Source organism: Dryas octopetala, chromosome 4, assembly GCF_963921425.1.
Source record: "Dryas octopetala chromosome 4, drDryOcto1.1, whole genome shotgun sequence".
Classification (NCBI taxonomy): Eukaryota; Viridiplantae; Streptophyta; class Magnoliopsida; order Rosales; family Rosaceae; genus Dryas; species Dryas octopetala.
In genome coordinates this window covers 15,254,696-15,273,954 of record NC_141369.1, presented here as the reverse complement: position 1 = coordinate 15,273,954, position 19,259 = coordinate 15,254,696, and the positions used below count along the sequence as shown (strand labels likewise).

The following is a 19,259-nucleotide window of genomic DNA, read 5'->3' as shown; positions in this document are numbered from 1 at the left end:
GGGGGTCAAACTTGGTTGGGTATTAGTTGACTAAAGGGTTTTGGGAGAGATTAAGTGATTAACAGGGGGTTGAGAAATAGTTTTATTAAGGGTGGAGGTTTATAAATAATCAAGCTTAAACTTGAGGGTTTTAAATAGTTTACTATAATTATATATAAAAAATATTAAAATGAAGTAAAAAAAAATTTGGATTAAATAGCACATATCAATAGCTTTTCAGCAAAACAGTAAGACACTAATTTTTTTTAGTTTAGGTACTAACCTAGAGCAAGACATTTTGGATTAGGTTACAAATCAGTTTGCTTTACAGTTGTTACTGTCGAACAGTCACAGTTGTGACTGTTTCAAATTCATAAAAATTTAAAATTTATAAGAGTTTAATACTTTTGATTTAGGCTTGAGAGATGAAATCTTATTGCCCAGAGACTAAACATTAAAGTTTAAGGGTTGCAAATGCTTGAAAATATTGAAAAAACAACAAATTAATAAAAAAGTTATGACTGTTAAACAGTTATATCTCGGTATAACCATATTTTTTAAAGTTGGTACATAAACTGAAATTTAATATTTAAAGTGAAATGACATAAACGTTTTGATAATTAAAATGAAAAAATATTGTAATTTGGTACTTAAAGTCAACGTTTCTTAAAAAAAAAAACTCTCATAAAGTGAGGAGAAAAAGGGTAAGAAAAACAAATATTAATTGGAGCACACGTGGCAGGTTGGGATGGCCTTTTAAAAGCCTCCATGTCCTTGCTGGATTTATCTACTATTGCCCTGTCTCCAACAAATCGACAATCTGCCATTTTTATTTTTTATTTTTTCTCTCAATTAATATGAATTTGTTCTCTGTTCGGTTCTTGAAGATAAGAACGAGAAGTCGAGAAACCGTGTGAAATCCCAACTGGGCCATTTTCATTTTCACAAACACAGAGAACAAGAACAAGATGTTGGAAGGCAAAGCGTTGGTGAAGGACACAGACATGCCAGAAAAGATGCAGATGCAAGCCATGGCTTCTGCCTCTGAAGCTCTCGATCTCTATGATGTCTTTGATTGCAAATCTATAGCTGCCCACATTAAAAAGGTACCCTCTTTCTCTCTCTCTCTCTCTCTCTCTCACTCTGTGAATCTCTGAGTTTGTGGCTAATTTTTGTTTCTGGGTTTTAAAAATGGCAGGAGTTTGATACGAAATATGGGTGTGGATGGCAATGTGTGGTAGGTTCGAGTTTTGGGTGTTTCTTCACTCATTCTAAGGGGTCTTTCATCTACTTCAAGCTTGAGACTCTCAGCTTCCTTATCTTCAAAGGGACTTCCAAAAGCTAAGGCAGTGTTTGGCAGAAAAGGAAAAAAGTTTGAGAGGAAGGCAGAGAATGAGCACAAAAGGCTGCAAATTTGGTTTTTTTTTTGTTTTTGTTTTTGTTTCCTCTTTTTCTTCCTGATCTGGGATTCTTGGATGATTTAAAATGGATGTATAGAGAAATGTAGAGAAAGTACCCAAATGGCTAGCAGGGGACTTTTGTGATCAAAAGCTTTGTAATGCTTCTTTTCGAAAGTATTTAGATAGCTTTAGCTTTTTCAGTGAATCCCAGTGAATCAATCCCTTTCTGTGTTTTTAGGGTCTGTTTTGTTTTGAAGGAATTGATGCACGTGTTTTCCTGTGAAATTTTCTGGGTCAAAGACCCAAAAGAGATATCTACTAGATATCTCTTATCCATTCCTCAATTTTAATTATTTAATTAATATTTAGAATGTCAAATGATAATTATACCCTTAAAAATGAAATTATGTACCTGACAATACGGACATCATTTTTAACAGAAGATATAACATATGGCACATCTCAAAGACCATTTTAACTTCATTTCATTCAAGATGAAAAGTTACTATAAGCAGAGGCTATATCGTTTACAATAAGGAGTCATCAAGAAGGAACATCTTTAATTATGTTCATTCTAGCTTTCACAATATTAGTGACTGCACTATTATTACATAACTAATCATTCTAAAAGCAGTGAAAAAGGTACAATATTTGAGGGATTATACACAACTACCCTAGAACACAAGCAAAGTTTAAAACAGTCTTGTAGTCATAGTTTCCCTTTTCCATGTCTCAAACACCCTAATAACTACCAAGTATGTGCATGCAGATCATGACAATTCAAGGAAGTTGCCAAATATGTGAATGGGGAAGATTTAGAGTTTGGTAACATAGGATTGTACAAATTAAGGCTGTTGTATTGCACACAGTTCTTATTATCCAAGACTAGTGAGGATGCTCATTTTAGTTTGAAAAGATGAGAAAATGATGCCCACCAACTGTTTTATTTTTATTTTTTTGAATTTTATTATCAAGTTCAGATTTTTGTGGAAATCTTCAACATTAGTTTATCAGAAATCTTTACCATCTACTTTTGAACAGCATATGGCATGAACAAATAGCCAAAAAGGTTGATTTTGAATAGCAGGTATCTGCTATATGTGAGAGTGATGTGGTGGTTCAAATCCTTGAATCTTACAGAAGTTCCATTGAAATCATTTTCCCACTGTGAACTAGCTACTTATCACCTGAATCTTACATAAGTAATCAATGAAAAGGGTACAGGGGGATCGAGTTGTTTCAATACAAGTTTATGCATCTGCATAGCAAGGATCCAATGAATTTAAGAATATTATACAATGCAAAGCAGAAAATTGAAGCTTGAGAACACTACATTCTCCTCACATTTAAAATCATATGTTGTAAATGATTTTAAGTGTGAGAGGAATTTTGATGCTCAGGGAAATGAGGAAGTAGAGTGAGTTCGAAAATTAGGATTTATGAGGGCACATGTTCTCAAATCCCAAGGACTCCTTGTGCTCAATCTTTTTAACCATGTTTGCTAAGCCAACCCCACCTGTTTAGAAGTAAAAGCTATGTGAACAGAAATCCATCATATCTTGGTCTGGACATGAAGTTAAAAATGAAGAAACGGTGATCCACATATGTAAAAATGGCACATACCTAATGACAGTGCACTCACAAATATTGTGAAAGCCAGAATGAAGATGATCAAAGATGCTCTTCCTATTGCCTTAATCACCTTCCCTACTACATGTTGCCCTATGATTGCAGAAAGAGTAGCCACAGCAGCAAAGTACAGAGCTGCAAAAGAATTTCAATGAAAGAAGCCAACCTTTGTCCTCTAAACACCAGTAGTCCTCAATTTGTTAACAGAAAACTTGAATGGATGAGAAAATTACCATAGGGAATCGGAAATCGTTTTAGGAGGTAGTATTCTACAACTGACATGGATGAAGAGAATGCCATGATAAAGGTGGCTGTGGCACTTGACACCTGCATACAAATTCTCAACAAGTTACTCTGGCATGCAAACATAGACTCCTTACATGAAAGAAGGAGGACTGAAGGTATCTAATAATTTCCAAGAAAATTTCTGATGGATAGCTTTTCCTCTTTTAGGGGTGGAACAAAGGAAATGAAAATGAAAAGAATGATGTGAATTAACTTTAGCCTGCTACATTAGAATTGTGAGAGGCACTCAAAGAAAAAATAAAAAACTCAACTGCATCACTAATTCAATTTTGAAGTATGAAATGTACCTGAGGAGGGATTCCCATCTCCAAAAAGAGTGGACCCATAATAAATCCTCCACCAAGACCAAGCAATCCACCAACTATTCCAGCTACTATGCCACAGGCACAATAAGAAACAAGCTTGTACACTTTCCAGTTTGCACCGGCTTCTCCCTTGGACGCAATTACTCTCCGCCCTTTATACAGGTTAACTGCCTCGTATGAAGTTACTCCAACCGCCACCGGAATCTGATAGAAACAGGACAAAAGAAGGAAGGACAAGTTCTCATTGTGAGGTTCTTATTTCAGTCATTATTTCCAGCCACAAGGAAGACTGTTTTCTTGATGCAAGGAGCATCGAAGGTACCTGTAAGAGATTTAATACCCAATATGCCGCTGAGCATTTTGCCACGTAATTCTGTGCCAACAAATAAGTTTCCCATCAATCTAACTTCATAATGTATAAAAGTGTGAGGGAAATTCAAAATAAAAAGCTTCCAAGGAAAATCAGTCACATATGTATTAGATTAAAAAAAACCTTAGCAATCTGCAATGCAAGTATTGTGAACCAGACAGCAAAAATAACTCCAAGTTGCTTCCAGCAAACATTTTCAAGAATAGAAACCTGGGAATGTCACAGAAGTCAGTCCCTAAAAACAATGCTTAAAGTTTAGCCTCAAAATTCTTACCTCTGTTCTTTTAGCTTCCTTGGTTCCTGTTGTGTCATTGCTTGGGCCTCCCGGAATATTTCTGCCTTCAACATCTTCACTGCCAGCACCTAATTAAAGAGCATGTCAGCCTGGTAAAAGATACTTCTGAGGTATCCAAGTTAGAATAGATGGAAAACATCTAGCTACCAGAAAGTGAAGAAATGATAGACTAACTCACCATTTGATTGCAAACGTTTGGAAGCATCCAGCAAATTCTAAAAGTAATGAAACAAGGTGCAGTATTAGATGCTTTAAGTAAAGCAGAACATACAATCAACCTAGAAAACAAGCAAAGGTTAAAGACCACCTTTTTAGTTTTAGTTTCTTTCTTCCATGTTTCAACCCCTTTGAAGAACGACATAGTTGATGTGCCTGCAGATATACATAAGGCAGCTGTCCCAGATGTAAATGGGGAAAATTGCAGTTTAGAAAAGTGTTACCTAAGAGGACAACAATTAGTAAGATCGTGATCATCCATTCGGCAAGAACAACATTCAAAGAGACTCCAATACTGATCCCCAGCACCAACATTGGTTGGAATAGAAGTGCAAGATCGTAGTCAATGATGGGCAACTCAAGTGTGGGATGCCTTAGCCTTAAGTTGTAGAAGACAGTTGCAGCTGCTCCGCCTGTGATCATACCTGACCAAACCAGACAGAAACATGCAAAATTGCATTCAGGTGTTTAAATGGAAAATCAAAATGTAAATTAGCCTGTGATGGAAAGGTACTTACATTTTGATATTGCTGTTGATGATTTCTGATCAAAGCCAATAATCAAGGTGAGCATTGGAACAAAAAAGCCACCCCCGCCAACACCTCCCACACTCCCAAATGCTGCCCCAAGGAATCCAATTATCGTAGCAACCACGATTTTCCAGCCAAATTTTATTTCCTGTGACCCAATTTCAATTATTACTAGCACTACAACAGTGTTTAGTAAGCACTATCTTGAGTGCCAAAAATACAAAAACATATGAGTCTTTGTTTGTTTTTTTTTTTTATGGTAAAATAGAGGTTGCTAATTTGTTTAGTGATAAAGAAGAGGAAAGTAAAAGGGAATGAAAATTGAGAACTAAGAAGTTTACAAGAATAAAGTTGAAAGTTTTACATGGCTAATCATTCTTGGGCAAAAGTTTCTCACCAGCCAAACAGTTTAGGTCCACAAAATCCATTTAGAATCACATTAAGAAAACATATTCAACAAAACTAATGGAAATTGGACTTACGGGCCACACATGCTTATAACCCAATCCGCCAGGACGCGAAAGCAAGTTTGACACTCTGATTAAGTAATTAGATTCAACCTCTTCCCCATGATTCTGACTTGAAGCTTGTGGCTTCAAAACTTCTTGTGCTGAAACAGATACTAAAACCAAAACAAGAAAACCAATCCCAACCATTCCAATCAACCTCAGACTCCACCACTTTGATATGCTGCCTGCAGCCATCTGGTACTTCAGAACTTCCACCAATTCCTCCTCAAACCCAAAACTTAGAAACAGAACATAAATTCCATCAAAAACACATGGTTGAAACCAAAACCCAGTTCCTATATAAAGGTCTGCAGAGTTCAAAAGTGTTCAGAGGAATAATCTCTAGACTTTATTCCATCTACTCATGCATGTTTTGGTGTTTTGGGAAATTGGGAATGCAATAATCTACTGGAATCTATTTCTGGTTCACTGTCGTTGATGTCTATATACGAATTGAATGTGTGTCTTAGAATTCTCCAACAGTACTCCAAAAAAGTGCTACTTTCCCTCTTTGTCTGAAGTTGAGACACCCCAAGTGGTAGCCCAGGGCCCCAGACCAGGACCAGTCTCTCTCAAGTCTCAAGCTCAATCCAGAACGATAACTTTCATGCTCAGATTGCATGCAAGATTTTCTTACAAGTTGCATGCCATGAGTGCTTGACACAGATATAAACACCAGCTGAGCTGACTCAACTCGGACTTCACCAGAAACAGGAGCTTATTCTTTGAGCTCTGCTGATTCTTCACTCTGCCTCTCTTCTAATATTGTCTGTCTGCCATGACATGCAAAGTCAAATATTATGATATCTTTGATAAAATAATATCAAGGAATTAACCTTTTGATGGTGTAAAGGTAGCAAAACAAATTAATTACCATGAAAAAGAATAATTAAACAAATAAATTACCAGAACCTGCTATAGAGACCACGTCATGAAATCTCTCTCTCTCTCTCTAGCTACAAACTAGTCAACACAAAATCTTGAATTTCTTTGTGGTCGAATCCCAGCATTATATAAGCACCAACTGACCAATATCTGGGTGAACCACCTAATATCATCCACCAGTTTCATGTGTGCACTGTCTCTGCTGAGTGGTGGCTTTGGGGTAGTGCATCAAATATTGGGTTGCTGGAGTGACTTGGTTAGTTGGTTATGATGGAAGTGAAGCTTAATTGCTTGTGTGGTGGCAGACTGGATGATGGCTCTAATTTATTTATTTTCTTCTTTTTTGGGATTATCCTAATGAATATTGTGGGATTGTGAATCTAAATTATTGATTAAGTTGACTCTTAATTAAATGTGTAGTTCAGATTCACACATGACTACAAAATTTTCTCTATGTTTATAGAGTGGTTATATTCACACTCCTTTGTTCTATTTTCTCACTCATTTTCTTCTATTTTCTCACTCACTTTCTTTTTACACACCCCCTATTAAATTTGAAAAAAAAAATATTTCACACCCCTCATTATCCCTATACCAATAAACTTCCCACCCTCCTTAACTATTATCCCACCCACCCATTTTTTTTCTTCATTTCTGTCTTCAACTTAATTAGATTATATGTTACAGTGGCATTAGTTTTGGTAGATTAATCACTCGCAATGTGACTAATTGAGTTCAACTTAATTAGATTACTCACTCGCAATAGTTTTGCTTACAGTGGCATCCAAAATAATTATCCAAATATATGGTTTTTCCTAGTATCCTATCTAATAATAATAGTAATAATACTGAATGTTATGTGGTTTTTTGGCTATGTATAGATTCTGAGTTCATAAATACGAGACTGGAAAGGTCTGAAAGTTTGGCAAAAGATTTGGAGTGGTTCAAGGAGCAAGTCCACGTCATTGTGCTCCTGGTTTTACCTATATATGCTCATTATCTTAAGGAACTATCCGAGAAGGATCCTCAAGCATTTATGTGGCACTTCTGTAGTATATACTTTGCTCTCACAACTGTGGTCAAAAGATTGGGAAGAGGATATAGAAACAAATAATAATATATAAACCTAACCAAACATCTTTTTCCAATTAGAATGCACACATGCCCAGAAACATCTTTTTCCACCCAATTCATGGTGATTTCATCCAAGAATTGAACTCACGTGGTTAGCCTACTCTCAAAAAAAAAAAAAAAAAAAAAAATTGAAAACATCTCATAAAAAAATTGTTTTGCTTACCTTTTCACTTGGTGAATTCTCTCTGACGTCGATTTGATTGTTCATTACCCAAAAATAGTATAATAAAAAAAATAATAATATGAGAAAAGAAGAGAAATTTGTTTAAGGGTTTATAGAATTTAGATCGTTGTAAAGAGGTGGATAAATAGAGAGAGTGGTGGGTAGAATAAATTTATTTATTTTAATTAAGTCCTTAGAGGTAATTTTATAAAAGAATAAATTTGTCATGATTTTTTTTATTAAAATATGGGTGAGAAAATACAGTAGGTTTGTGGATGAAAATATAACCACTCATGTTTTTATGATTAATTCCAGTTATTTCTCAGAAGTAAGTATCTTTTTGGAAAAAGTTAAGGAACAGTCGAACAGATACTTTGACAAGGGTGTCTTTATCAAGGTTTTTAATTTTGCGTGGTCATTATTATTTTGGCGTTGTCAAAGGTGAAAGAGAAGGAAGAACAACCATTTATTATGAGTGACCCACTTCCCCCTTAATCTCTTTCTCAAAAATTCCAAACATTACAAGAGTCACATGCATTACCAAAATTCTAATTAAATTAAGAATAATGACGAAACAAATTAAAAATGAGTGCATAAAATGAAAGCAAATAGAAAGCTCCAAATTTTGGTCAAATATCTCCGTTCGCATCCTTAATCCTTAAGGTGCCTTTTTCGCATCCTTAATTCTATGTCTTGTGTATAAGCTTTGATTTAACTGTCAGGAGGGTATAATCCTTAAGGGCTCTTTAATAGAACAATTATAAATTCTCAGATAAACCACAAAAATACTGATGTATTAACAAATAAAATCAAACTTATAGATAGAATATAAAAACACAAACTTCTATAAAATTACTAACTTGGATCTTGATAGAGGCTTGCAGATTGCAATGTCATTTAGACAGAATTTTGCCTCTACTCAGTGCTTGTAGTTCGTAAGGCGTCTGACCATCAGGATACAACTATCAAACTCAAGGTCCTAACACCAGGACCTTGAATTTTAACGAACGTATTAAGTGTTTATTTCCAAATAATAAGAAAGATGTAAAAAATGTTTCTGAAAACTGATTACGTTTTAAAACAAGAGTCTAACAATATAAAGAGTTTTGTTTGGGCAATTGTGACTGTCCAAGCAGTTACTTTAATTTGAAATTTCAAAATTGGACAGGTATATTAATTAGATATGTCCGTTTAATTAAATTTCAAATTTAAACTCTTAAAATTTGACAATAAAATAAAATTTAAATTTTGCTAAACAAAAGCAAATCACGTTTTGCTTTAGTCTGGGTTATTTTCTTATACAAACTCTTAACAACTATTACTTTCGAGGTTTGCTCTTGTTGTTTTGAAAGGACTACATAGTGATTTTCAATGACAAAGGTTTAATATTTCTACAAATTGGTGTTCTCTCTTTGGTGACTTTTTCCAAACTTCATGACAATCCATCGAGGTTTCTGATTCCAAAATATTGTTCTTTAAAAAATTTACGACACCTGATTCAAGAAGTGAAGAATATTGACTTAAAAGCGACCCGTTGAATTCACAACGATTGTTTAAGGAAAATTGATCTCCATAATATTAAGACTGACTGGTTGTATAAAACCATATATTGTTGTACTTCCCTATTTGGTGGCACATCATCTTAAGAGTTAAACATCTATATATAAACCAAATATTTCTAGCTGCTAGGTGAAAATTCAAAATTTCATAAAATATCAAGTAGCGAAAAAAATTTTACTTAACGGCAAGGAGGCCGGGACTCAAAGTTTCGCCATAAGTGTGGAAGTAAGTACTCTACTATTATAGTTTAACCAAAATTAAACCACATATAAAAAATTGGAACTGAAAGTTATTTAACATGCATGAGAATATTGGTCATGGAGCGTTTTCTTACAATGCAGAAATGTTGGATTAAATTGAATTCTTTAGTACTTTTTTTTTTTTTTTGAAAAAGTAGTTGAAAATAATTCAGGTAATAAGGCAGAGTACATAAACAAGTTCGGAATAAAGATATGTTAAAGGTTTAATTCTCCGATATAATGAAAAGAAATATACTATACAATTTCGGCTAATTAAGCAAATGCTTCCATCTTACTTATACCGAACAATCATAATTGATACCTCAAGGGTTGGGGTACTTTGTACTCAAGACCATTACATTCTGGAACAAAAAATCTCAATCATTGCCAACCACTTGATGTTTTAGTCAATTAAATGCGCGCCAAAATGACTGAGAAAAATCCCTCTTCCACAAAATGACAACAGTGACAGCTGTGTATGTATTTACAAAGCGAAACAACCCATTTCCATGGAATTATGGCCATAAAATACAAGTCCTACGTTCTTGCTGGGTCATGCACTCATGCCCATCCTCGAATTAAAGTTTGTACTAATTATTGTCGAGGGTATTTTAGGAAAATGCCCTCTTATTGGACAAAGTGACATAGTTGTAGAGAATAACTTGCATGTCCCTGTTATAGGGACATGTGCTATCCCTATTAGAGAGAGAGAAAAAAAAAAAGAGAGTGAGAGAAAGAGAATGAGAGAGATAGAGAGAGATTAAGGAGGGATAACACATGTTCCTGTATCACCGGGACAGGTAAGTTCTTCTCTAATTTTTAACATTGTGCCCGTTTGAATAATATTCTCTTATTAGACAACTTGATATGTTATATTGTTAAATTATTAATCAAAATCGTTAATTTAGAAATGATGATTTTGAATATTGTACCATTAATGGTCTAGTAATATAACATCCAATCATCCAAACTCTTTTGCGGTCATTTTGTTTTAGCTAGTTAGCTTTGGTTTTCTAGGCCTTTGGCGCTCCCTACTACCAAAAAAAAACATAAATTACTTTACAAGATTCGACCTCAGAGTGTAGGTATAAATGTTATCAACTACTAGAGCTACAAGCCCTTTAAAACCTCGGACTGTAAGAGTAAATACTCTTAACTACCAGAGCTACAAGCCCTCACCTTAAAGTTGCTCTTTAGGTTTTTTACTTGGGTAAATTTCAAACACTAGTCTGGCTTGTACTTTTCTTTTGTCTTTGTGTCAAACTGGCTAGCCTTGCCTCCTCCACTCAAAAGACATATAAATCCAATTAATCAATGGAAGTACCTAAATTCACCATTCCATTCCCATTTGGTTGATAACATGACAAGATTTTAAATTCCTGTAATGTAGTTAATGAGGACGGGACTGTCAGCTCTTGAAATTGATGGAGTTTCAATGGAACACGCCATGCAATTTATCACAATATATCATGTGTTACCCATTATCATTCTTGTCATTTGCTGATAAAAAGTAATCCAAACTGACTGCTTTAGTGCTTTTGGTTTCTCATTTTGGGATACACAACCCGATCACATGTTTGATAACTCACAATTGCAGTCCCCACTGCTATGTTTACTTATGGATATAGACAAAACCCAACTCAAATCAAAGGGAAAAAACTAACCTGTTCATATTTGCTTTATGCAATAGAGGAGAAGAAAGCAAATAATAAAGGGAAGCTGCTTTGTCCTTTTCTGCATAACAAACTAAAAGGAAAAATCTTGTCCATAGGAACTGCTTTAATTACACAGGAAACCAAACCAACTTGGCAGATTTTTGTGTGGCTTGTTTTGCTTTATGAACCAATGATGTGGTGGTTTAAATTCTATACCTTGTTCATGATAAAACGTATTTGAGGAATATACAGAGGGTCTATAACATAATTACAAGGAAATAAATGACTACACTAATTACATATTAATAGAAATAAATACACTAATTACGTATTAAGACCATATAATTCCCATTAATTATTCAGTTGACTCACGTCAACAGTTCATTTCTTGTAGTCCATTATTCTACATAATTAAATATAGAAGGGTACACAATGCTTTAAACTTTTGTTAATTTCTTGCATTCTGTAAGAAAGTTGCATTGGTTGACAAATGCCATAGATCATTAGGAAGTAATTGATAAAACTAATGAAGAATTATTTCATCATCCAAATTAAGAAATTTGGTTTTCAAATCTCAAAAAGTGAAAGCAATATTACTGCTCAAGAATGGGGAAAGCACCAACTTAATTATCAAGGAAAGGGAGATGAAGGACTTGAAATAGTTTCATGACAGTTCATTTCTCTTCCCTCTCAAACTACTGATAACTAAAAGGACCAGATTATTAGGTCCAGCAAGTTATCATTTGAGAGTGGAAAAAAAAATCCAACTTTTGATGTCAAGTCAGAAGAATCTTGGAGCTTAGAGTGTGGAATTAATGCAAGGAAGTTTGAGATTTGGGGAACTGCCAGAAGTTACTCAAACTAGCCTTCATAAGTACATATATTTTCAAACCCCATGTACTCTTTGTGCTCAATCTTTTCAATCATATCTGCTATTCCAACCCCACCTGTTTAAAAACAAATTAGGCATCAATTAATCAATCATTAGGAGGAAAAGAAAAAGGAACCAAAACCCATTTTATGGGCAGGACATGACTAACACAAAGTGGTGTCTACATATATGTATGAATGATACATACCTAGGGATATCGCACTCACAAAGATTGTGAAGGAGAGAATGAAGATAATTATAGATGCTCTCCCTAATATACTGACCACCTTTCTCACCACATGTTGCCCTACAAGGGCTGAAAAAGTGGCAATAACAGCAAAGTACAGAGCTGCAAGATAAATAACAATGACCAGAGGCATCAAACTATTGAAGGAAATTAAAAAAAATAAATAAATATCTCTTCTTACAAATTTACAATGCAACATCTTGTTAATACAGAAAGTTACCATAGGGAATTGGAAAACGTTTTAGGAGGAAGTATTCTACAACCGACATGGATGCAGAAAATGTCATGGCAAATGTGGCAGTGGCACTTGACACCTGCATACACCAGTTCTCAATCAGTGAGCCAGGCATTGAAACAAAGGGTTTACAAAACAGAACTATAGTCAATTTACACAATTGGAGCATAATGTTAATGCCTAAAGATAAGTGACTACACAAAATTAGGACATGTAATGGAGGCCTAACATATTGCCTAAATATACATATAAGGGCATGTGATTGAAAGAAACCAAATGGGTTTAACAACAGGAAAGTGAGAGATGTTCTGTAGTGTATTTGAACATGTACCTTTCTTGGCCAAAAAAAAAAGAACATGTACCTTAATGGGACAATTGAATGCTAGAATTATGTGAGGAAATTGAAGGAACACTAACTCAAATATTTCACTTATTAGGCATGAAAGGAAGTTTAAATTCAATTCACCTGAGGTGGGATTCCCAGCTCTAGTAAAAGAGGACCCAGAATGAAGCCTCCACCAAGACCAAGCAATCCACCAACTATACCAGCTAGGATGCCACAGGCAGAGTAAAGAACAAGCTGGTGCACTTTCCAATTTGTCTCTGATTCTCCCTTGGATGCAATCACTCTGTGTCCCTTGTACAGGTTCACTGCCTCATATGAAGTTACTCCAAAAGCCACAGGGATCTAATTTTTGTTAAGAAAAAAAAAGGCAGAGACCACAGACACCATTTGGTGAAAGCAACAGAGAACCTGATTGAAAATCGAGGTTCTCAAGCTCCAATCAGTCACACCCTCTACTCAAACAAGTAGTCAAATACTAGTTCTAAAATACAAGATGGGAAAAGACAACCTGAACTATAAACTGATGCATAAATTCACTTACACTTTGATATTGCTGTTGATGATTTCTGATCAAACCCAATAATCAAAGTGAGCATTGGAACAAAAATGCCACCCCCACCAACTCCACCCACAGTCCCAAAAGCAGCGCCAAGGAATCCGATTACTGTACCAACCACAATTTTCCAGCCAAATTTCATTTCCTGCATATCCAATTTCACCATATCATAACCTCAAGTAGTGAACAATTACTGGCCTCAAGAAAAAAAGTTTCCAAAAATTTTGAAGCACTAAACAATGGTGCTCTAGCACTATTCTCAGTACTGTTCCACAATCATTAGCATGACCAAATACAACTCAATTTTCTACACTATTTACTTCGCAATTTGTTTGTTAACTGGAAAAGTGTTAGAGGTTTTGGCTTGAAGGGTACACTGATGCTATAAGCTTTAAAATATGGTATAGTGAGTATCCTACAGGAATCAGAAGCTATAGTTAGATAACTGATCATGATCAGGATGATAAATCCAATAGTGGCCGAATTTTTACACTCGAAGAAGTAGAAAGGTAATGTGTAAAACATTGACGATTAGTCAGCATAATATCACAAGTTCAAAACAAAGCTACTTCAAGTCCACAAGACACCTTAGCTATTTTTAGTTTTATTTTTTTGGGTCAGAGACACCTTAGCTTAGTTTACGTATTAAACTTTCACTATGATATCACTATGAGGTGGTTTCTGCTGTTTGATTATATATTTGGGAAATTTTGTCGCAAATTTTCACTATTTTCCCTTTGTTTTCTACAAAAATAGGTACTATAAACTATCATACTCCATAAGATAGTTTCTCTGAAATATTGAGCCTTCTTGAAAAGTCTTCTTTTTTTTTTTTTTGGCCAGGGTTCTTGAAAAGTCTTCTTTATTTATGTGCTGGAGTTGGTTTTCATTAGTGCATTTTAGGTCTTCGGGTTGGTTTTTTTTTTTTTTTTTCGGGGTAAGGCCGTAAGGGTCGCCCAAAAGTTGGGGTTGGTTTTCGATCATTAGTGCAAAATGCCGATTAACTAATATTGTCGAGCTCCATTGTACCAAACAGGCTGCTCAAGTGGTTCTGTGGCACCACCCCTCGCAGTCTAATGATAACTATGATATGATGAAATATTTATTTTTTAAGGCCTCATTTAAAAATATATCATTCTTTAAAATTGAAAAATGAATTATTTAGTTTCTCTAAAAATGAAAAATTAACTATAAGTCTATAACTAACTAAATGAACCAACCGAATGTTTGTAATAACTATTAAAATGATTACAACAATAATTAAATGGTCAAATAATTTTTGATTTGATTGATTTTTTTCGTATATGTATATATATATGAATGATTCTTAAATGATGATCTAGCTAAAGGCTAGTGTGGTTTAGACTTTTGGAACATTGGACCACATTACGAAGCAGACCCTTACAATATTATCCCTTCATTTTTATTTTTTTTAAAGAGATCTCTCTTGATAAGAGATCATATATATACATAGGGTAATGTCTTTTTATCATATATTTGCCATGTTGTGGTGCTATGCAAACTGTAAAATCTGGACCACATGCACATTAGCCAAATCAATTGTCTAAATAGACAGTCTTGGAATATAACATGCATGACAAACTCTCTAGCATCAATTTTCTTGTATGTATAAATTAAAACCGTTTTGAAAAATACTTAAGCAAGATTTTGGGAAGCTTAATGCATAAACATTTGGCCCAATATGTGAATTGTCTATTCTGATGAAAGATATTGGAGCATCCCCCAAAATCAACAAGTAATGAGTGAAAAAACGCAACACTTTCTAAATCACTATACATGCATGTAAGGTGTTGATGTGTGAATCTTTTTCTCAGCATAAATTCCCCTAATTTGCCACAACCAAAAGCCTTTTTTTTTTTTTTGTTCTTATAAAAAAACAAGAGATCGAGTGCTAGTTGTCTTCTCTATTGTTCATTATGCAATTTAATTTTATGATTAGAATTATTATCAAACAAATAGATAATTTTAGTAACATTTAGATTTGCTGTTTATTTATTTGATAAAAGTTAGAGGACTAAACGATTTTTGATTTGATTAATTTTTTGTAAATATATCTTTAAAGAGTGATTTAAAAAATAAACTGCTCCCGATCATAAAACTCTACTGCAAAACAAAAAAAGAAGATACAAATTAAAAGATAGAAGGCACAAAGGAGAATGAAACTATATATCATTCCTCTAAAAAGAAAGGATCATGCATATTTCCAAATATATATATATATATATATATATTAAGAAAAAAAAGTCGTGATGAAGAAGGGAATGAAATTAAACTAGACTTACTGGCCAAACATGCTCATAAGTACCCAACCAACCCGGTTGCCATAGGAAGCTTAACAGTCCGGTTGGATTATGAACAGCAGACTGAAACTTTCCACTCCCATTAATATTGTAACTTGAAGTAGTTGAAGCAGCATCTAATTGTTCCAAGCTGCTTTCTTGTGCTGAAGCAGCTACAACAGCAAGAAAACTAGTAACAACCAATGTTGTTGAAATCAACCATTGTAATCCAAGTACCGCAGCCATCTGATGATCTATTTCTTGACAAACCAAAACTCGGACCAAATATTCAAAAACTCCGACAAAAAAAAAAATAGTAGGTATTGTTGTTGATCTCCCTCACTCTCTAATTTAGCTGAAAAAAGAGTTGTTTTATAGCCCAAAACCTAGAAAGTAGAATTATTAGCAACTCTTGTCTGAATGCATGCATAAATATATAACACATGTTAATTACATGGTCACCGACAGGCGACACATAACATGCACAAGCTGGAGCATATGAAACTAGTCAGTCAAACCAGTAATATATATTGAGCTTGCTCGAACTGACTCATCCATATATGGCTCTAGCTTCTCTCTCTCTCTCTCTCTCTCTCTCTCTCTCTGCTTATTTAATTATGGTACGTGTATTTCCTAAAATACATACAATTTTATTGTAATATGAAGTTATGAACTGGATTAGCAGATATTTTGTGTTTTAATGCGAATGCTTTGTCCCAAAAATGTAACCTCATATATTATATGGACTAGATAGCTAGAGTTGATTAGTACGTGACTGTAACCACACACTCCCTGTACGTTTTAAGGGCATCCACGTGTTTTTTTGGTAAAGCAGCCTACAATCAGCCATGCACGTGATATTTTGGTGAATAGTGTTTCAACTTGCCCAAAAGTTCATTCATTTCAGTATTCATTTCAGTATGGAAGCACTCACACTCACACCACGTGTTTAAGAAAGTTGAAAAGACAGGAGTGAAAATAAAAAGTTACAAATTTGATTTTCCCACTTTCTAAATTTACTTACAAGAAACCCCATTCAAATTTGGCACTTTTAAACTTCGTGAAGTTTGAGAAAAGATGAAAGAAATTGGTGAGGGTTAAATGTGTCATTTAATAAAAAAGGAATTTTTGTTGGACTTGAGTTGGATAAATCATTTTGTCAAGGAAGGGAGGCTGGCGACAGTGGCCGGAGTTAGCGTCGGCGTTGGGGGTGGGCTGATTAGGTTTTAGTTTTTTATTTTTTATTTTGTGTAAATGAGGGTATTTTAAATATTTTAAGTGCGTTTTGAAAAATAAAAAATAAAAAAGAGAAATGGGTGTGTAGTAAGAGGAATTTGGTGTGCAAATAGCAGTATTTTTTTTTTTTGTTACATTGGTTACCCTCATGTTTTTTGGTGAGGCTTATCCTCATGTTTGAGTATTCAATAAAGACTTTTTATCACAAATGATCCCTCAACTTTCACCAATATATCAACTTAGTCCTTAAAGTTCATTTTCACTCAATGGTCTTCCATATTTACTACCGCACATTAATGTGGTGCCTCTGCTATATTTTTCGTCAAAAAACCAGTTCACGTCAGCTTTTTTCTACTTTCTATTTTTATAAAATTCTCTTTAACTTCAAAATTTTCTTAAAAATAGCTCAGGAGTCCGAAAAATCCTACGAACTCTTCTCGAGTAGTACTATTTTTCTATGACCTCAATTTTAAGATTTAATTTCCAAACATTTTAATAAAAATTCTAACATCTTCAAATAATTCTCAATAATCCAAATTAAATTCTAACCTCTAATAATGCTTCAAAAATTATGTCAACCTCAATTAAATTACATAAAACCACCCAAAATTTTCATTGTCTCCAAAATCATTTAGAAAAATTCTCCAAAGATCAATAGTAGCTATAAGGATGTATTTATAAAGAAACACAAGCAACTGGATGAACTAAATGATCCAGCACTCCTAGCGAGAGACATCACACATCTCGAGTGTACGGATCAGCAAAAGAATTAGACAAAGACAAAGAACTTAAATAATTTATCAATACACTGACCTAGTACTTTATCAATTGACAATTCATGAAAGCTTATTCTATCACTAGTCAATTAGCGTTCTATTGAATGTTTAGCGCACAAAAACTGTTAATTCTAAAAGTTAAGTCTTAGATAATTTGTGTATTGATACACATAATCGCTCTATCAATTGAAGAGCACTGTCAACAAAATTGCTAATCCCAACAACCTTTAATCAAACAACTATTAAGGGCTTTATCAATATAGCATGCAGGTTTTTTGTACTGGATCAAGAAAAACAAGGTTTTTAGGGACTCTATCAATTGAGCATGAGACCCCAAAAAATTTTCTAAATGATTTTGGGACAACGATGATTTTTTGTGGATTTATGGGATTTATTTGAGGTTAATATAATTTTTAGAGGTTGTTAGAATTTAATTTGGATTATTGAGAATTATTTGGAGATGTTAGAATTTTGATTAAAATTTTTGGAAGTTGAATCCTTGAATTGTGGTCATAGGAAAATAATACTACTCAAGAGGAGTTCGTAGGATTTTTTGGACTCTCGAGTTATTTTTTATGAAAATATTAAGTTAGAGAATTAAAAAAAAAAAAAAAGGAAAATGATGACGTGAATTGGTCATTTTTTATAGAAGATAACGAAGGATGAAATTAATGCGCGGTGATAAATATGAAGGACCACATTGAGGGAAAATGACATCATTTTAAGCACCAAGTTGATATATTGATGAAACCATTTGTTAAAAAAAAAAAAAAAAAAACTTTCAATAAAAGTAGTAGCCAACTAAAGATTAAACCTTTTCATACTTGCTTTATTTGTAACATACGACTATACGAAGGAAATAACTCAACAAGGCAAGTAATACAAGGAAAGTTGTTTGTCTATTTGCATGACAAAAATACAAGGGAATTAAATTTGTGTCCATTTGACATGAACTGCTTTAATTACACTGAAAGCCAAAGAAATTGGCATAATTTTTACCAATAATGTAGGGGTCGGTAATGGGCCGGGCCGAGCTCGGGCTTGAATTATAGAAGCCCAATAGGGCTTTCGGGCCGGGCTTGGGCTTTAATACATAAGCCCAAGGCCCACCCATCAGGCTTTGGCTTGCTGGCTTGGAGGGTCGGGCTAAACCCGAACGGGCGGCCCAAAATGGGCCCAAAGCCTATTTAAACACATATATATCTTAAAAAAAATATATATATATATATAGGATTTGGCTATATTGTGATTTAACATGAGACCTCACATAACAAGCTTCAACTCTCAACCAACTGAGCTGACTAATTTATTTGTCAAGTTTGTGAATCATAACATATTTAATAGCTCTTTCGTTTGTTTACTTCAATAAATTATTAATATGCTTATTGAGTTATTATATAATACTATTATGTTAGTAATAGTGTAATACCATAAATAATAAACTTTTGAAATTATTTACAACATTACAACTATAATAAAACATAATGATGGTCGTGCAATTATGTTGTCAACGATCC

General features: G+C 34.1%; 3 protein-coding genes across 4 annotated transcripts; 1 reads left to right on the top strand and 2 right to left on the bottom strand.

Moving 5' to 3' along the window:
- Window positions 1-798: 798 nt before the first annotated feature.
- On the top strand, window positions 799-1,576 carry LOC147287230 (dynein light chain LC6, flagellar outer arm-like protein). Its single transcript, XM_086241988.1, has 2 exons — window positions 799-1,085; window positions 1,178-1,576. Exons 1-2 carry the CDS (start codon window positions 948-950, stop codon window positions 1,322-1,324), a joined length of 285 nt encoding a protein of 94 aa, XP_086098114.1. The 5' UTR covers window positions 799-947; the 3' UTR covers window positions 1,325-1,576.
- Window positions 1,577-2,494: 918 nt separating this feature from the next.
- LOC147287229 (sulfite exporter TauE/SafE family protein 3-like) lies at window positions 2,495-6,690 on the bottom strand. 2 transcript variants are annotated; one of them, XM_086241220.1, is made up of 13 exons: window positions 6,446-6,690; window positions 5,513-6,312; window positions 5,019-5,178; window positions 4,725-4,925; window positions 4,592-4,656; window positions 4,463-4,499; window positions 4,264-4,352; window positions 4,113-4,199; window positions 3,942-3,992; window positions 3,602-3,823; window positions 3,242-3,335; window positions 3,003-3,143; window positions 2,495-2,895 (listed from the first exon to the last, which is right to left on the bottom strand). In XM_086241220.1, exons 2-13 carry the CDS (start codon window positions 5,732-5,734, stop codon window positions 2,810-2,812), a joined length of 1,455 nt encoding a protein of 484 aa, XP_086097346.1. In that variant the 5' UTR covers window positions 5,735-6,312; window positions 6,446-6,690; the 3' UTR covers window positions 2,495-2,809. The 2 variants fall into 2 exon arrangements, with proteins under 2 accessions (XP_086097346.1, XP_086097347.1); XM_086241221.1 differs by having other exon boundaries at window positions 6,452-6,690.
- Window positions 6,691-11,371: 4,681 nt separating this feature from the next.
- On the bottom strand, window positions 11,372-16,323 carry LOC147287228 (sulfite exporter TauE/SafE family protein 3-like). Its single transcript, XM_086241224.1, has 6 exons — window positions 15,734-16,323; window positions 13,416-13,575; window positions 12,995-13,179; window positions 12,514-12,607; window positions 12,255-12,395; window positions 11,372-12,122 (listed from the first exon to the last, which is right to left on the bottom strand). The coding sequence occupies exons 1-6, from the start codon at window positions 15,974-15,976 to the stop codon at window positions 12,037-12,039; spliced, it is 909 nt and encodes a 302-aa protein (XP_086097350.1). The 5' UTR covers window positions 15,977-16,323; the 3' UTR covers window positions 11,372-12,036.
- Window positions 16,324-19,259: the final 2,936 nt, after the last annotated feature.

Coding starts and splice junctions, on each gene's coding strand:
- LOC147287230 (XM_086241988.1), top strand. CDS start 948: ATGTTGGAAGGCAAAGCGTTGGTGAAGGACACAGACATGCCAGAAAAG. Junction 1,086..1,177: donor TAGCTGCCCACATTAAAAAG/GTACCCTCTTTC, acceptor TAAAAATGGCAG/GAGTTTGATACGAAATATGG.
- LOC147287229 (XM_086241220.1), bottom strand. CDS start 5,734: ATGGCTGCAGGCAGCATATCAAAGTGGTGGAGTCTGAGGTTGATTGGA. Junction 4,657..4,724: donor ACTAATTGTTGTCCTCTTAG/GTAACACTTTTC, acceptor GTATATCTGCAG/GCACATCAACTATGTCGTTC. Junction 3,336..3,601: donor AGATGGGAATCCCTCCTCAG/GTACATTTCATA, acceptor ATTTGTATGCAG/GTGTCAAGTGCCACAGCCAC.
- LOC147287228 (XM_086241224.1), bottom strand. CDS start 15,976: ATGGCTGCGGTACTTGGATTACAATGGTTGATTTCAACAACATTGGTT. Junction 13,576..15,733: donor CTTATGAGCATGTTTGGCCA/GTAAGTCTAGTT, acceptor TTGGATATGCAG/GAAATGAAATTTGGCTGGAA. Junction 12,608..12,994: donor AGCTGGGAATCCCACCTCAG/GTGAATTGAATT, acceptor TGGTGTATGCAG/GTGTCAAGTGCCACTGCCAC.